The 18,182-nt window shown below is 49.9% G+C and overlaps 1 protein-coding gene across 7 annotated transcripts in view; it reads left to right on the top strand.

The window, feature by feature from the left end:
• The window catches only part of LOC119966628, a 292,892-nt gene that overhangs the window by 181,497 nt on the left and 93,213 nt on the right, over positions 1-18,182 (top strand). For all 7 annotated transcript variants that reach the window (XM_038798641.1, XM_038798640.1, XM_038798634.1 and 4 more), the window contains 5 exons: positions 1,513-1,569; positions 2,625-2,678; positions 10,348-10,383; positions 15,770-15,811; positions 17,715-17,807. In XM_038798641.1, coding sequence (XP_038654569.1) covers positions 1,513-1,569; positions 2,625-2,678; positions 10,348-10,383; positions 15,770-15,811; positions 17,715-17,807 — 282 coding nt within the window. The remainder of the gene's footprint in view (positions 1-1,512; positions 1,570-2,624; positions 2,679-10,347; positions 10,384-15,769; positions 15,812-17,714; positions 17,808-18,182) is intronic.

An 18,182-nucleotide genomic window follows, 5' to 3' on the forward strand; every position in this document is an offset into this window, starting at 1 on the left:
CAACCATTAAGGTAAGGAGAAGCAGCTTCACTCAGAAGGTTCTGAAGCTTTGGAATTCTCTGTGGAGTTGCCTCGATACTCAGTCCATGAGTATACTCAATACTGAGGGGGGAGAATAGCGGGCGGGCGTGAAAAATGTCGGGAGGCCCTCCCGCTATTCTCCCACCCGGCTTGGGGGGCGGAGAATCGCGCCCAAGATCCTTTAAAACAGAGATGAGGAGGAATTTCTTCAGCCAGAAGGTGGTGAATCTGTGGAACTCTTTGCCGCAGAAGGCTGTGGAGGCTAAATCACTGAGTGTCTTTAAGACAGAGATAGATAGGTTCTTGATTAATAAGGGGATAAGGGTTATGGGGAGAAGGCAGGAGAATGAGGATGAGAAAATATCAGCCATGATTGAATGGCAGAGCAGACTCAATGGGCCGAGTGGCCTAATTCTGCTCCTATGTCTAATGATCTAAGCTATGAGGCCCTTCTTGTTGCATGGGGAACAGATAGCATGTCCTGGGCACAAAGGCTTCTAAACATTCCAGAAGTGCAACACAGGGGTGTGGGGCTGGTTTAGCACATTGGGCTAAATCGCTGACTTGTAATGCCGGACAAGGCAGCAGCACAGTTCAATTCCTGTACCAGCCTCCCTGAACAGGTGCTGGAATGTGGTGACTAGGGGCTTTTCACAGTAACTTCATTGAAGCCTACTCGTGACAATAAGTGATTATTGGTATTAACGCTAAATGAGGCAGCTTGACAGTGCCGTACATGTGTCTGAAATCACGTAGCTGTGCCGAAACCTCCTCAATCCTTCACTGTTTGGACTTTGAAATAAGCAAAGAATGAAAGATCTTCCCGGGTGAAGAATTGACCATCTTCAGGGCGATGGCGATGAGCATTCCTGTTTTCACACATCTTCCACACCTTTTTGAGCACAAGATATGTCAGCTTAAAAGGGCTGACCAGAGGTCGTTTATTTAGGGGTTCTCTGGGGACGGGGCGGGGGGGGGGGGGGCGGCGAGGGGGGATCTAGTGTGGGAGTGGGGGGAAGGTCTTGTATTCTGGGGAAGGAAGAATGGCCACTATGCCAGGGCCACGTTTGCCCATACCTGTTGTTACTCCTCACCCACATGATTATCAGCCCAGAGAACCAGGGAACGCCACCGGCCCAGAGAATATGGCGCTTGGCCACAACATTCGGTCATTAATACCCGTTTGCATTCCCCCCCCCCCCCCCCCCCCCCCCCGGTGTGAGGCGCGATCCTCAATCCCGCTGCCAGCGACGGGCTTCACTCACGCGGGTTTCTCTGCCTCTCCGGGAGAACTCCGCTATCGGTGGCGCGGGTCGGAGAATCCCGTCCGTTGTCTCGATCTCCTGCTGCTATTTACCAATAGCCCAGTCACTCAGTGCGCCAATGTTCTTCTCAAAGGTAAAATCCCTATCTGTCTTTCCATTGTCTGTTCATCAACACTTTAAAAAATGATCACGACGTCTACTAAATACTTTTCTCCGTCCTATGCAGAAGGGGCAGTGGCAGTGTCAGCGGAAGCCGATCGCTTACTGCAGAGCGATATGGATGGTGAGTTGGCACAAACAGAACGGTCAATTCTAGATGGGTACGTGGACCATTATGGGTGTATTGGCAGCCGTGTGTGGTGTCGGAACACTTCAGAGTTTAGATTTGCCGTGAGTGGTCGAGATCAACGGGTGATTGCAAATCAATGTGATCTCAGCCATATGCGTTTTCATGAGAATGAGTGGGATCTGTTAGTGTGGATTGAGGATTGAGATTAGCAGACGGAAACCAGAGGGTAGGAATGGATAGCTCATTCCTGATCAAAAGATCAGTTTTTGTGCCTCCGATTTCATCCCATAGTCCAAAGATGTGGTGGCTGGGTGGATTGGCCATTCTAGAATTGCCCCTGAAGGTGAGATTATAATGTGGGGGATTGGGCCTAGGTAGGGTGCTCTTTCGAAGTGTCGGTGCAGATTCGATGGGCCGAATGGCCCCATCTGCATTATAGGCATTCCATGATTCTGATGGGTTAGCAAGTTTAATAATTTACCAACCTACATTCATGGGGCAGCATTGTGGACAGCACAATTGCTTCACAGCTCCAGGGTCCCAGGTTCGATTCCGGCTTGGGTCACTGTCTGTGCGGAGTCTGCACGTCCTCCCCGTGTGTGCGTGGGTTTCCTCCGGGTGCTCCAGTTTCCTCCCACAGTCCAAAGATGTGCAGGTTAGGTGGATTGGCCGTGATAAATTGCCCTTAGTGTCCAAAATTGCCCTTAGTGATGGGTGGGGTTACTGGGTTATGGGGATAGGGTGGAGGTGTTGACCTTGGGTAGGGTTCTCTTTCCAAGAGCCGGTGCAGACTCGATGGGCCAAATGGCCTCCTTCTGCACTGTATTATCTATGATACCAACCAGAGGTGTTTTATTTAATATTACATTGTACTAACTATTTATTCATTATTTATTATTTTGTGATGGGACGATTCGTTGCTCTTGTGGGCATTAGAATTTCTTCTCGTTTCCAATTTTGAAACGTCCAAAAACAAACAAAATGCCTTTCCGGGCATTTTTCCTTTTAGAAAACGATTTAACTGAATTCTCCTCTCTGTCCCATGGCAGCTGCGATGGCAACAGCAATGAGAATTGAAGAGGAAGAACAAAGACATTTGGCAGGTGAGTTGGCAGAAATGTAGCCTTCTATTGGGCACACATTCCTGGGTGGTCTGTGTGGGTGTGTGGGTGCACGGTGCCACACTTGTCTCATGGTTCATGAGGATGTTTGCTGGAATGACATTGCTATCCCCCTTATCAAAGACAGTGAGGCGGGATTCTCCCTTCTGACAGCAAAGTGCTGACGCCATCGTAAAAACGGGAGAGTTTAACGACAGCGTCATCGGACCGCTAAGTGTAGCGAACCTCTGCCCTATAGGAGGTGTCCCACGCTGCTCCAGCTGTTGATACCGACGTCAAATTGGCACCACGGGTCTGCGCATGCGCGCTGCGACTGGCCGAATGCGCGCATGCACGGTAGCTTCCTTCTCCGTGCCGGCCCCAACGCAACATGGCGTAGGGCTACAGGGGCCGGCGCGGAGTAAAAGAGGCCCCCACCAGGAGAGGCTGGCCCGCCGATCAGTAGGCCCCGATCGCGGGCCAGGCCACGGTGGAGGCTCCCCCGGGGTCGAACCTCCCCCCCCCCCCTCCCCTCCAACCAGGCCTCCCCCCCCGACAGGATCAATGCCGAGGTCCCGCCGGGGAAGACCAGGTGTGAGCGGCGCCGGCGGGATTCGGGCTTTATTGGGTGGCCACTCGGCCCATCCTGGGCAGAGAATCACTGGGGGGGGGGGGGCCGTGTAGAGAGCCCCCGATCGTCGCCACGCCGACCGCGCCGGTGCCATTTCTCCGGTCACCGGAGAATCGGTGGACTGTGGTTGGGGCAACGTACGGATCAGACATGATCTCATTGAATGGCGGAGCAGGCTTGAGGGGCCAGGTGGCCGACTCCTGCTCCTAGTCCTTATGAATCGCGCCCATCCCGGTGATTCTCCGAACCGGCGCGGGCTGAGAGAATCCCGCCCATTTTATCAGTTCCTTTAATCTGCGGTAAAATTAGGAAGATAAAGACGGTCAGGAGCAATATAGGCCACGTAAAGGTAGTGGCAGAGTCAATGTAAAACAAAATGGCGGACATGTCGAATAATCAAGGGGTGGGGAGGGGGGGAAGAGACAATGGTATAGCGGAATTATCGCAGCCTAGAAACTCTGAACTGCCCTCCAACAGAGCCCACGAGCCACTCTGCTCAAGGGCAATTAGGGATGGGCAACAATGCTGGCTTTGCCAAGGTCACATTCTGGGAAGACATCAAGAGAAAAGTAGTTTACGTGACTTCCCAAAATGTTAAAGCCAGCAGCATTTATTGCCCATCCCTAATTGCCATTGAACGGAGAGGCCCCCATTTCAGAGGGCATTTGGGAGTCATACACATTGCTTTGTGTCTGGAGTTGCATCGGTCAAAGGGACAGCAGATTTTCTTTATGGTGCTTCCCTAACACACATTAGTGCACCAATAATCAAAGAACAAAGAAAAGTACAGCACAGAAACAGGCCCTTCGGCCCTCCAAGCCTGTGCCGACCATGCTGCCCGTCTAAACTAAAATCTTCTACACTTCCTGGGTCCGTATCCCTCTATTCCCATCCTATTCATGGATTTGTCCAGATGCCCCTTAAATGTCACTATCGTCCCTGCTTCCACCACCTCCTCCGGCAGCGAGTTCCAGGCACCCACTACCCTCTGTGTAAAAAACTTGCCTCGTACATCTACTCTAAACCTTGCCCCTCGCACCTTAAACCTACACTCCCTAGTAATTGACCCCTCTACCCTGGGAAAAAGCCTCTGACTATCCACTCTATCTATGCCCCTCATAATTTTGTAGACCTCTATCAAGTTGCTCCTCAACCTCCGTCGTTCCAGTGAGAACAAACCGAGTTTATTCAACCGCTCCTCATAGCTATTGCCCTCCATACCAGGCAACATCCTGGTAAATCTCTTCTGCACCCTCTCTAAAGGCTCCATATCCTTCTGGTAGTGTGGCGGCCAGAATTGAACACTATACTCCAAGTGTGGCCTAACTAAGGTTCAATACAGCTGCAACATGACTTGCCAATTTTTATACTCAATGCCCCAGCCAATGAAGGCAAGCATGCTGTATGCCTTCTTGACTACCTTCTCCACCTGTGTTGCCCCTTTCAGTGACCTGTGGACCTGTGCACCTAGATTTCTCTGACTGTCAATACTCTTGAGGGTTCTACCATTCACTGTATATTCCCTACCTGCATTAGACCTTCCAAAATGCATTACCTCACATTTGTCCGGATTAAACTCCATCTGCCATCTCTCCGCCCACGTCTCTAAACGATCTAAATCCTGCTGTATCCTCTGACAGTCTTCATTGTTATCCGCAATTCCACCAACCTTTGTGTCGTCCGCAAACTGACTAATCAGACCAGTTACATTTTCCTCCAAATCATTTATATATACTACGAACAGCAAAGGTCCCAGCCCTGATCCCTGCGGAACACCACTAGTCACAGCCCTCCAATTAGAAAAGCACCCTTCCATTGCTACTCTCTGCCTTCTGTGATCGAGCCAGTTCTGTATCCATCTTGCCAGCTCATCTCTGATCCTGTGTGGCTTCACCTTTTGTACCAGTCTGCCATGAGGGACCTTGTCAAAGGCCTTACTTAAGTCCATATAGACAACATCCACTGCCCTACCTGCATCAATCATCTTTGTGACCTCTTCGAAAAACTCTATCAAGTTAGTGAGACACAACCTCCCCTTCACAAAACCTTGCTGCCTCTCGCTAATACGTCCATTTGCTTCCAAATGGGAGTAGATCCTGTCTCGAAGAATTCTCTCCAGTAATTTCCCTACCACTGACGTAAGGCTCACTGGCCTGTAGTTCCCTGGATTATCCTTGCTACCCTTCTTAAACAAAGGATCAACATTGGCTATTCTCCAGTCCTCCTGGACATCGCCTGAAGACAGTGAGGATTCAAAGATTTCTATCAATGCCTCAGCAATTTCCTCTCTAGCTTCCTTCAGTATTCTGGGAGTAGATTCCATCAGGTCCTGGGCCCTTAGCCACCTTAATATTTTTCAAGACGCCCAACACCTCGTCTTTTTGGATCTCAATGTGACCCAGGCTATCTACACACCCTTCTCCAGACTCAACACCCACCAATTCCTTCTCTTTGGTGAATACTGATGCAAAGTATTCATTTAGTACCTCGCCCATTTCCTCTGGCTCCACACATAGATTCCCTCCCCTGTCCTTCAGTGGGCCAACCCTTTCCATTCAATTGACTTTTCTTTCCAGATTTTTATTGAATTCACCATCAGCCGTGGTGGGATTCGAACTGCACAGTGTTGCGGCAGATCTCTGGATTACTAGTCTCGTCACAATACCATTATGCCACCGCGCCCCAAAGTGACACTTCAAATGACGCACAACCTCACATAAGGGGCGGGATTTTACAGTCCCGCCGATGAAGTCCTCCCTGCCATGGATTTCCCCGTGGCAGGGGTGCGCCTATCAGGAAACCTCGTTGACAGCAGCAGGATCAGATGATGGCGGGCCCGTTGGCGGGGAATACCACTGCTGTCACTGCATAGAAACAATGTCACTTCCCCTGTTTCTAAAATATTTGAAATACTATTCCAGGTTGATCTGAGGTAGACTATGTCATGTGAGAGTACCTTTAAGAAATTGATATTTAAGCAATGTACCTTTAAGAAATGGAGCAGCTCATATTACTGAAGTGATGTCAGAGGGTGGGGGGGGGGGGGGAGCTGAGATGAGCTCACTTCTGTTTTTGGTTTCCGTTTTGAGGAAAAGAGCTTGGGTGTGTCTGTGTTTGCAGTGAGCTGGATCTGCTGTGATCTCTGCCATGAAAGACTGTCTCTGAATCATTTGGGTGATTTAAACTCATAATAGTTAATGTCTTTAACCTGATGTGTTTCTGTTCAAAGGTGAAGTCTTTTGGTGGTTTGAAGGGACATTTTGAGGGATTATTTAGTGTTGTATTATTTTTGGGGTTATCTTTGAAGTAATGGGTGTTAAGTGATCCAATGTTTATTTAAAACGGTTAAGTTGAATTCATGGAATAAACATTGTTTTGTGTTTAAAAACCCACGTGTCCATAATTGTAATACCACACCTGGAGACCAAGCCGTGTGCTTCAAAAGCAACAATACATTAAAGGGGGAGGTTGGTTGAACTCCATGATACATTTTGGGGTTCTGAAAACGCTTCTCCCATAACAATTGGGATTGAAAGTGGTGGCCTTAAGCTCATTCATGAGTTTGTGCGATACACAGCAAGTGACAATCTGATCAGGGTGTCTATTATGCTGCAGGATGGCTATGTTGCACCTGCTTTGAACCTAACTGCAATGCTTATCAACATCTTGGGGTTAAGTGCTCTCATTTGCTCTTTTTCTCATCAGAAAGCACTTAACTGCTTTTGATGTGGCCATGAGCTCTCAATTATAGCTGGAATATTATAAACATTGCAGTGTTCACAGCAGGGAAATGATCTCCGCATCTGGCTGCCTGGAAGCTATCAGTTACAGCCTACTAAAAGCTATTTCTCTTCGGAGTGAATAAATGGCTTGCAGATCAAAGGTTCTGAGGGGGTCTAAAGCCTTGTGATGTGGCTTTGGCTTTATATGAAGTTACAACTGCTGCTTTCTGGACATCTGTCTGAGGCAGCACATGTAAGGGCCAGGTGAATAAAGAAGCAATGCTTCTTTCACTGTTTCTGCCTGGAGGTCTCCTTAGCTTTTAGGTGATGTGATTGATGGGTGTGGTTGGGTGTTTGTTATGGGGGGGTCTCTGTAATGGGGGTTCATGGATATGGGGTTTCTCTGTTATAGAGGGTTCTGTTAAATGGGGGGGGGGGTTCTCTGCTATGGGGGTTTCTGATATGGGGCTTCCCATTAGGGGGGGCTCTCAGTTATGGGGGTCACTGCTGGGGGTCTCCGATGAGGAGTCTGGTGGGGGGTCTCTGATGGTGGGGTCAGTGGGGGGGATTTGGGTCACCCTCATGCATGTATACCGTTTTGGTGGTCCCCTGGTGGGGTCCGGAGTATACCCCTACTTGTCAGTGGGGGGGGGGGATGCAGAATTTACATGTGAGGGGGAGAGGGGCTGGCAATCGGGCTTCCCATTTGTGAGTGGGTGACCCGACAGCTGGATTCATGACGGAATCCTTCGCGATCCATGCTACGCATAAATTTGCAAGGCTGGGAAGAGTGAATCTCCTCTGGGCCACACTCACAGGAACAGTGCAAACCAGGAGCCATTCAGCTCCAGTGGGAGAACATAGTTCCCTGGATAGAGAATCGTGCTCTATATCTGATTCTATGATTGGACAACACTTGATAAATTTTCCTGATTATGCTAAGAATTACACTGAAAATCAAGTTAAGATTGTCAGTCAGGCACGCAGTATGACTCACTTACATACGCTAAAAGATAGATAGATTTACACGCAGGGCCCTATTCTGGTCAGACAGAAGGAACGTGTGCTCCTCTGGGCTGGTTTAGCTCACTGGGCTAAATCGCTGGCTTTTAAACCAGACCAAGCAGGCCAGCAGCACGGTTCGATTCCCATACCAGCCTCCCCGGACAGGCGCCGAAATGTGGCGACTAGGGGCTTTTCACAGTAACTTCATTGAAGCCTACTCGTGACAAGAAAGTGATTTTCATTTTCATTTCTCCTCCTTTTCACCTGAACAAAAGTTCAGGGAACAGTCAAAATCCTGGAGGTTACCATTGACCACATACTGAACTGGACTAGCCATATAAATACTGTGGCTACCAGAGCAGGTCAGAGGTTGAGAATCCTACAGTGAGTAACTCACCTCCTGGCTCCCCAAAGCCTGTCCACCATCTCCAAGGCTCACATCAGGGGTTTAATGGAATACTCTCCACCTGCCTGGATGAGCGCAGCCCCCACAACACTCAGAGAGCTCAACACCATCCAGGACAAAGCAGCCCCGCTTGATTAGCACCCCCTTCCACAGATTTGTTGGCCGGGAAGAGTGAACCGCCTCTGGGCGACACTCCCAGTGATTGGCATCCCATCCCTCCAGCGCCGACACACAGTAGCAGCCGTGTGTACCATTTACAGGATGCACTGCAGGAACTCACTAAGGCTCCTTGGGCAGCACCTTCCTAACACATGACTGCTACCATCTAGAAGGGCAAGGGCAGGAGAACCTGGGAACATCACCACCTGGCGCAGGCTGGCACAGGCTGGGAGGGCCGAAGGGCCTGTTCCTGTGCTGTCATTTTCTTTGGTTTTTTTTTGTTGGTGGTTCCCCTCTGAGTTGCTCAGCATCCTCGTTTGGAAATATATCGCCGTTCCTTCTCTGTCGCTGGGTTAAAATTCTTGCCATTTCTCTGGTGCACCCACACCAGCCCATTGACTGCAGTAATTCAAGAAGCCAGCTCACCAGAACCTTCTCATGGGCAATTAGGGATGGATAATAAGTGCTGGCTTAGCCAGGTTGCTCCCATCCCATGAACGAATTAAAAAACTAAATTCATTGTTGTATTTCCCAGGTTATTCTGATGAGTGTAAGACAAAAAGCTTCGAGAGCATGGCCGGGATTCTCCCCTACCCGGTGGGGCGGGGGGTCCCGGCGTGTTGGAGTGGCGTGAACCACTCCGGCGTCGGGCCGCCCCGCACCTTTAGGGGCCAAGCCCTCACATTGAGGGGCTAGGCCCACGCCGGAGTGGTTCCCACTCCGCCGGCTGGCGTGGACGGCCTTTGGCGCCACGCCAGCGGGGCCAAAAGGACTTCGCCGGCCGGCGTAAGTCCCGCATGCGCCGGAGCGTCAGTGGCTGCTGACGTCATACCGCCGCATGCGCAGGGGAGGGGGTCTCTTCCACCTCCACCATGGTGAAGGCCATGGCGAAGGCGGAAGAAAAAGAGTGCCCCCACGGCACAGGCCCGCCCGCCGATCGGTGGGCCCCGATCGCGGGCCAGGCCACCGCGGGGGCACCCCCCAAGGTCAGAACGCCCTGCGCACCCCCCCCCCCCCCAGGACCCCGGTGCCCGTCCGCGCCGCCAATCCCGCCGGTAAGAGAGGTGGTTTAATCCACGCTGGCGGGAGAGGCCTATCAGCGGCGGGACTTCGGCCCATCGCGGGCCGGAGAATCGCCGCGGGGGGCCCGCCGACCAGCGCGGCGCGATTCCCGCACCCACCAAATCTCGGGTGGCGGAGAATTCGGGACACGGCGGGGGCGGGATTGTCACCGGCCCCGTGTGATTCTCAAACCCGGCGGGGGGTCGGAGAATCCCGCCCATATGTCTCTTTTTCAGCAATACTCCAAAGTTCTTGTTAGTAAATGACTAAAAATCAATGACCTAGCAGGGAAATTGGCCGGGTGGCAGAGACAGGGAGTAGGCCAGCATTCTGGCAGGGTATGACGATTGCAAAGACCTGTGCCAAGGCCACAATCAATTGGCACATTAAAAACGTAGACAACGGAATAGAAAACCATATGCAAATTTGCTGATGGCACCAAGACATGTGGACTTGCGCACATTTAAGACCATCTGAATTTTCTCTAATCACACTTATTTCCCCCTGGGATTTGGCCAGAGGATTGTTAGGGCAGGATTCGCCATTGTCCGATGGCGATATCATAATCGGCGATCGGGCGGAGAATCCATGTTTAAGACCGAATCAGAGCAATACAAGTAGGTTAGTATCACTATGATTAATCATCTTGATTTAACCTGAATTCTATTCTCTGTTTCATCACAACAGCCACAGGAGGATGTCCATGTGCTCAGCAGGGTGAAGGTAAGTCAACAGAAAGACAACTTTTACTTCAGGATTGATATCAGTGAACTCAACCAGTTGAGGAATGTTTAACATTTTGTCTGTAAGATTCGGTATTACTTTCCCCCCCATCAGGAAACCACAAACCCAAATGATCCCATTGCTCAGGCAGTCAGTAAAGTTCAAAGGGGGTTGAAAATATGCTGGCAAATTAATAAGAGGAGATATGCTGATTGTTCAGGATGAAGGAATACTTTGTACATCTCTTCCCTAAAAAGCATATATCAGGTATATGATGACCGGGATTGAGGCGTGCACGGAATATCTATCCCAAGTATTCCACAGGTTCTAACAGTGATTTAACAGTTTAATTTACTCACCAAACTGCTGATGAATAAAAGAGACTTTAATCAGACTTCCTTCCATAAGCGCAGAACAATCGACTTGTTACAAGACAAAACGTTTTGACAAGTTGCAACAAGTCGCTAACTCATATTTGTAATCTCAAAGTAGAAGTATATCTTTCTCTTCTTAAAAATTCAGACACACACACAAACCCACACCCGCAAAAATACACAGACAAACAACAGACACATAAGTAATTTCTGCAACGGTGGGACAGGTGGCAGAAAATTGTAAGAAAGGTATAAAGTTTTCAAAGCTTCAATGCGGCTAATCTGGAGCTCCCTTGTGAAGATGGGTCAAATGTCTGGAGACAGAAGAAGACATGGAACCCCGAGAGTGCAGAAGGAGGCCATTCGGCCCATTGACTCTGCACCGACCCTCTGAAAGCCCACACCTGGGCTCACTCCCCTGCCCTATCCTCTAACCCCACCAATCTGCATATTTTTGCAGACTACGGCACAATTATTTAGCGTGGCCAATCCACCTAACCTGCGGGACTGTGGGGGGAAACTGGAGCACCTGGAGGAAACCCATGCAGACTGGGGAGAGAGGGTGCAAACTCCACACAGTCAATGGGCGGCACGGTTTGGGTCACTGTCTGTGCGGAGTCTGCACGTTCTCCGCGTGTCTGCATGGGTGTCCTCCGGGAGCTCCGGTTTCCTCCCACAAGTCCCGAAAGACGTGCCATTCGTTAATTTGGACATTCTGAATTCTCCCTCTATGTACCCGAATAGGCGCCGGAATGTGGCGACTAGGGGATTTTCACGGTAACGTCATTGCAGTGTTAATGTAAGCCTATTTATGACAATAAAGATTATTATTACCCATGGGTGGAATTGAACCCGGGTCCCTGGCACTGTGAGGCAGCAGTGCTAACCACTGTGCCACCATGCTGCCCCAATTGTTTGAGTGGGTATGTCTATGCCCTTTGGCTAACAGGGTTAAGGAAAATCCCAAAGCCTTTTATTCGTATGCAAGGAGCAAGAGGGTAACTAGAGAAAGGATTGGCCAACTCAAAGACAAAAGAGGGAATTTATGCGTGGACTCAGAGGAAATGGGTGAAATTCTTAATGAGTACTTTGCATCGGTATTCACAAAGGAGAGGGACAAGATGGATGTTGAGGCTAGGGATGGATGTTTAAATGATCTAGGTCAAGTTGTCATACGGAAGGGGGAAGTTTTGGGTATTCTAAAAGACATTAAGGTGGACAAGTCCCCAGGACCGGATGGGATCTATCCCAGGTTGCTGAGGGAAGCGAGGGTCGAAATAGCTGGGGCCTTAACAGATATCTTTGCAGCATCCTTGAGCATGGGTGAGGTCCCAGAGGACTGGAGAATTGCTAATGTTGTCCCTTTGTTTAAGAAGGGTAGCAGGGATAATCCAGGGAATTATAGACCTGTGAGCTTGACGTCAGTGGTCGGCAAACTGTTGGAGAAGATACTGAGGGTTAGGATCTATTCACATCTGGAAGAAAATAGACTTATCAGTGATAGGCAGCATGGTTTTGTGCAGGGAAGGTCATGTCTTACAAACCTAATAGAATTCTTTGAGGAAGTGACAAAGTTAATTGATGAGGAAAGGGCTGTAGATGTCATATACATGGACTTTAGTAAGGCGTTTGATAAGGTTTCCCATGGCAGGTTGAAGGAAAAAGTGAAGTCGTATGGGGTTCAGGGTGTACAAGCTAGATGTATAAAGAACTGGCTGGGCCACAGGAGACAGAGAGTAGTGGTGGAAGGGAGTGTCTCAAAATGGAGAAGGGTGACTAGTGGTGTTCCACAGGGATCCGTGCTCGGACCACTGTTGTTTGTGATCTATAGAAATGACCTGGAGGAAGGTATAGGTGGTCTGATTAGCAAGTTTGCAGATAATACTAAGATTGTTGGAGTTCCAGATAGCGAGGAGGACTGTCAGAGAATACAACAAAATATAGATAGATTGGAGAGTTGGGCAGAGAAATGGCAGATGGAGTTCAATCCAAGCAAATGCGAGGTGATGCATTTTGGAAGATCAAATTGAAGAGCGGACTATATGGTCAATGGAAGGGTCTTGGGGAAAATTGATGTACAGAGAGATCTGGGAGTTCAGGTCCATTGTACCCTGAAGGTGGCAACGCAGGTTGATAGAGTGGTCAAGAAGGCATACAGCATGCTTGCCTTCATCGGACGGGGTACTGAGTACAAGAGTTGGCAGGTCATGTTACAGTTGTATAGGACTTTGGTTAGGCCACATTTGGAATACTGCGTGCAGTTCTGGTCGCCACATTACCAGAAGGATGTGGATGCTTTAGAGAGGGTGCAGAGGAGGTTCACCAGGATGTTGCCTGGTATAGAGGGTGCTAGCTATGAAGAAAGGCTGAGTAGATTAGGATTGTTTTCGTTGGAAAGATGGAGGTTGAGGGGGGTCCTGATTGAGGTCTACAAAATTATGAGAGGTATGGACAGGGTGGATAGCAACAAGCTTTTTCCAAGAGTGGGGGTGTCAATTACAAGGGGTCACGATTTCAAGGTGAGAGGGGGAAAGTTTAAGGGAGAAAGTTTTTTACGCAGAGGGTGGTGGGTGCCTGGAACGCTTTGCAAGCAGAGGTGGTAGAGGTGGGCACGATAGCATCATTTAAGAGGCATCTAGACAGGGCCTGAACAGAGGGAAGTAGACCTTGGAAAATAGGCGACAGGTTTAGATAAAGGATCTGGATCGGCGCAGGCTGGGAGGGCCGAAGGGCCTGTTCCTGTGCTGTAATTTTCTTTGTTCTTTGTTCTTTGTGGTCCTTACCCTTCCCCTTCCTAAGGCTTATTACACAGTGACATGTACAGACCCCGCCCCTACCCACACCCCAATGACACCATTGAGTGCCCGCCCCTACACTGCCTGTTCCCAATCTAGAGATTGAAGGTGTCTCCTCCAATTCTGACTGTGGCATTTGCAACCCAGTATTATGGCCAAAACCCTCTGGATTGGCCCTGCGCTCCATTCTGGACATGCCCTCCCCTCCCTGGGCTTAGATAAGAAAAGACTTTACAAGGATACAATAAGTTACATGAGGTGTGATGGGAGTGTATCAGAGAATACTGACAAACCTGTCTAAATAGCGGAATTGCATCTTTAAGATGCCCATGGTCTGTTCTATCAGTGTATGTGTTGTGGCATTAACAGTGGCATACCTTTCCTCAGAAGACTCACTAGCCAAACATTTTGACATGATTTTTGAGTTCAAGTGGGTTCAGTGCTCTCAATTATAATTTAACATCCAAGGTTCGCATTTGGAATGAATTCGTCTCAGCATTTTCGCACTCAAAGCTCTCAAATGCACTCAAAGCTATTGAACACGCTCAGAAATCTACATTGAACAGGGCAAGGAAATGACTCATTTTAACAATATCTGAATTTACTCTGCTTTTAATTTAGTCCAAAACATTGTTCTGCGATCCAGTATATGCGTGACAGCACCGCTAGTTCTTAATTCATTTTAGTCTCAGGCTCCATACTTTCCACCACCCGCCCCCCCCCCCCCCCCCCTCCCCCCTCCAATCTCTCCCGCCTTCTCCCCACCCTCGCTTTCCAGTTGATGAATTTGATTGGCTGCTGCCAGGCACACGGTGGCACCCCAGTGGCAATCTCTAACCTGCAGGAAAGCCCAGTGCTCTCACAGCCTTGCTGCTTTCTCCTCTAGAGCACTCCACGTAATTGTGTGCCTCGGTAACCTCCTGTATACACTCGTGTGTAGAAGTTTGAGAACTCCTGCAGAGATCCCCTGTCGAGGCCTGGAAAAGGGCTACTTGTGAGGGGTTCAGTGCAGTGCGAGCTTCAAAAGCCACTGGAAAATGATGGACTTCCTGGGCGGCACGGTGGCGCAGTGGTTAGCACTGCTGCCTCACGACACCGAGAACCCAGATTCAATCCCGGCCCCGGGTCACTGTCCGTGTGGAGCTTGCAGATTCTCCCCATTCAGCCCCACAACCCAAAAACCAAAAGGGTAGGTGGATTGGCCACGCTAAATTGTCCCCTAACTGGAAACAGATAATTGGGTACTCCAAATTTGTATCAAAAAAGAAAATGATGGCCTTCCAGTCCCTGTGGCTTCAATTCCTGCTGAAGAATGTGATAGATCTGAGCCACCAGATCCCTTGACATGCCGAGGTGTCGATGGCACTGCCTTTGGCTCATCTGGAAGCATGAGAGATGCCATCTGTTCACCCTTGGTCTGGCCAGATGCCTACACTTCAATGGCTCTGTGAGTCTCAGCTTCTGGGATCTGAAGGGATCGCACTACCTTTGCTCACCAACCTGGTGCCAACATAATCATCTTCTCCGCCTTTGCTATTGCCTGAAGCCAGGATGAATAGCATGTCAGCTGGTCCATTCTCCTTTCTCTAGTACGTCCCCACTTAGCCCCTCATCAGCCCCGCTTGATTGCTCCCCCTTTCACAAACATTCACTCCCTCCACCACCGATGAACAGTGGCAGCCGTGTGTACCATCTACAAGATGCACTGCAGGAAAATACCAAGGGTCCTTAGACAGCACCTTCCAAACCCATGACCGCTATCACCTAGAGGAACAAGGGCAGTGGATACCTGGGAACACTACCACCTGAGCCACTAACCATCACTGTTCATTCACTATTGCCAGGTTAGAATCCTGGAATCCCGTCCCTAACAGCATTGTGGTTGTACCTACATGGACTAAGAGGACATTTAGCCCCTTATCTACTGATGCCTTCGAGTAGGCTTCAATGAAGTTACTGTGAAAAGCCCCTAGTCGCCACATTCCGGCGCCTGTCCGAGGAGGTTGGTACGGGAATCGAACCGTGCTGCTGGCCTGCTTGGTCTGCTTCAAAAGCCAGCGATTTAGCTCAGTGAGCTAAACCAGCCCCTGACACCTGTCCCTGTTGCATGGTACCAGCAGCACCAGATACAAGGATTGTAGCAAATCAGGGTGGGAAGATTCAGCATCAATTTTCAGGGTCCACGCAGATATTATTCTATTCTCTGGTTTCTTGCAGCACCACCACCACCAATACCCAACTGGGGTCCTATGACTGAAGGTGAGTCAATTCCACACGGATACGAGGGGTTAATCGGCGAAGGACAGAGTCCCGTTTTGGGCATGTTAAGCAGGGTTTCATCCCAGTGCTCGCCTGGAATGGCCCTGCGGTGAAATGGGACGTGCTTCAGGGAGGAACGCCACCCAAAGGCCCCACTTAGCCTCAGTTCCTGCACTGACGGGCTCAGCCCGCTAGTGCAGTAGGAGAGAAAATGGTGCCCAAATCCCTCCTCCCCCCCCCCCCCTTTACATCGCGAACTCTTGACCCTTCCAGTGCCCCGACTTACCAATTTGTGGGTGCTCGAGTCCCCCCCTCCCCCCCCCCCACCTAAAAAAGGCAAGGCACCCCCGGGCCCAATCCCCTGGCACATGGGCACCTGGGCACTACCAGCTCTGGCACCCTGTCAGTGCCTGTGCCAGCCTGGCAGTGTCAGCTGGCGACTCTGGCAGCTCGGGGTGGCATAGCAAGAGTGCACAGCTGGCATCGGGCGTGCCGGGGTGCCACCCCACCCAGAGCTCTCGACCACGCAGGGCCCTCTGATCATCTGGGAAACGCCCCCCCCCCCCCCCTCCCAAGTGCCATCACTCCTGGTCCATGTTTGTGGAAACCAGTCCCAAATGGGACAACAGCAAGATCCAGATTGCGACGGAGATCGCGTCAGGTCTTGCGGGTTGTAATGAGCGTCATAAACCCCGCAACGGTCCGTTCGGGCGCGACGACGCCGGCTGATCACCCCCCGGGTTCGTCAAAATCCTTCAATTAAAATAAATACCATCCAATCTTGCCAAACTCCCTTGTGACTTAACTGTGCCTTCCTGACTTATTTGACGTCTATTCTAATGTTGGCTGTGCATCTCTGTCTGCTGAGCCTTCTCCCAGGATCCCAGCCCCTGGCCAAGTTAGCTTAAACCCTCCCCAACAGCAAACCTTCCTGCAAGGACGCTGCTCCCATTTCAGTTCAGGTGTGAATTGTCCACCGTGGACAGGCCCCATCATCCCCAAAAATGATCCCAATGTCCCAGAAGTCTTCCTTCCTGCGCCATCTCTCCAGCCACACATTGATCTGGACTGTTGCAGGCAGGGCATTCCACGCCCTAATGTGAGAGAGAATGGTCAGGAAAATCAAATTCCCCCAGGTTGAGGTGTTTATTACCAGGGCCATAGATTCGAGGGGAATTATTTGATATCCGGAGATTGGTTGGATCGGGAGCTCATTGCGTGAAAGAATGGTCAAGGCAGACATCCTCATAACATTTCAAAAGTCTTTGGATATTCATAGCCTCCATGTCACCTTTGTAAAGTAGGATTAGGTTGATTTGTAGACTGGCACAGCCTAATGACCTCCATCCATTTTGAAAATGCTGCTCCATCACCTTTCTGTGGTGAATGTAATTCACACTGTATAGCATTGTGTCCTTGTGGGCTCTGTCTGTGAGCCATTGCGCGGCTCTGCCCACAGGGGGAGATGAGGAGCTTGTACAGGGCTCCACCCTCGGCTCCGCCCATGGCTCCACCCACGGCCCCTCCCACTACCGGAAGTATAATGTGCTGCATCCGTGTGAGCCTGCCCTCAGTTCTTCTGGTCGCAGGCAGGCTCAGTTGTAAGTCTATTAAAACCACAGTTTACTTCCAATCGTGTTCCGAGTGAATTGATGGTCACATCACTTTCTTCATGTCTGGTGACCCATTTGTCACGACATCATCATCATCCACCTCAAGTAGAATGTGACTCCCTCCTCTCCTTTAGATCAGTGAAAGTTCCTGTTACGAGCTCTGGTAATCCTGCTGGTAGTATCCAGCCTGTGGCTGCACAATTTCCTCTCCACTATCGACACTTAAAAGAATCTCACATGATGGCAGCTCTCAGTCAGTCCAGTAATTACAAATCTTTCTCGTTTGACAGTACGAAGGGACCTTGAACTTATTGATCCAAATGATGTGATGGCAATGCTTACTTTTCCACCTTCAGATGATCTTTTGGAACAATATCCAATACGTGAGTCAGCATTATAATGGTCATTTTTAAACAGAATATTGCAGAATGAATTCGGCTGAAGGGTTACAGACTCTCTGACATGTCACATATTTCAAACCTGGTGCCATTTGTGGCCACCTGGCTCAGTTGCCACCTTTGAGCTCACCCTCACGCCATGGACTGTACAAGTACAGAGGTCGCCATTTGTCTAACTGTAAGTCTGTGGGCATCACTGGCAAGCCAAATCTGACAGTTACTGCCTATCCTTGGGATCTCTGGGAAGTTATTTCGAGAGCGCTTAATTATCAAACCCTTTTCATTCTGAGTGAACCAAGGGGGAGTTTCTGACAATCCAGAACCTTCCACTGGAAAAGGTGAAAGGGTGCCTCTGATGGG

Source organism: Scyliorhinus canicula, chromosome 5 (genome assembly GCF_902713615.1).
Source record: "Scyliorhinus canicula chromosome 5, sScyCan1.1, whole genome shotgun sequence".
NCBI lineage: Eukaryota > Metazoa > Chordata > Chondrichthyes > Carcharhiniformes > Scyliorhinidae > Scyliorhinus > Scyliorhinus canicula.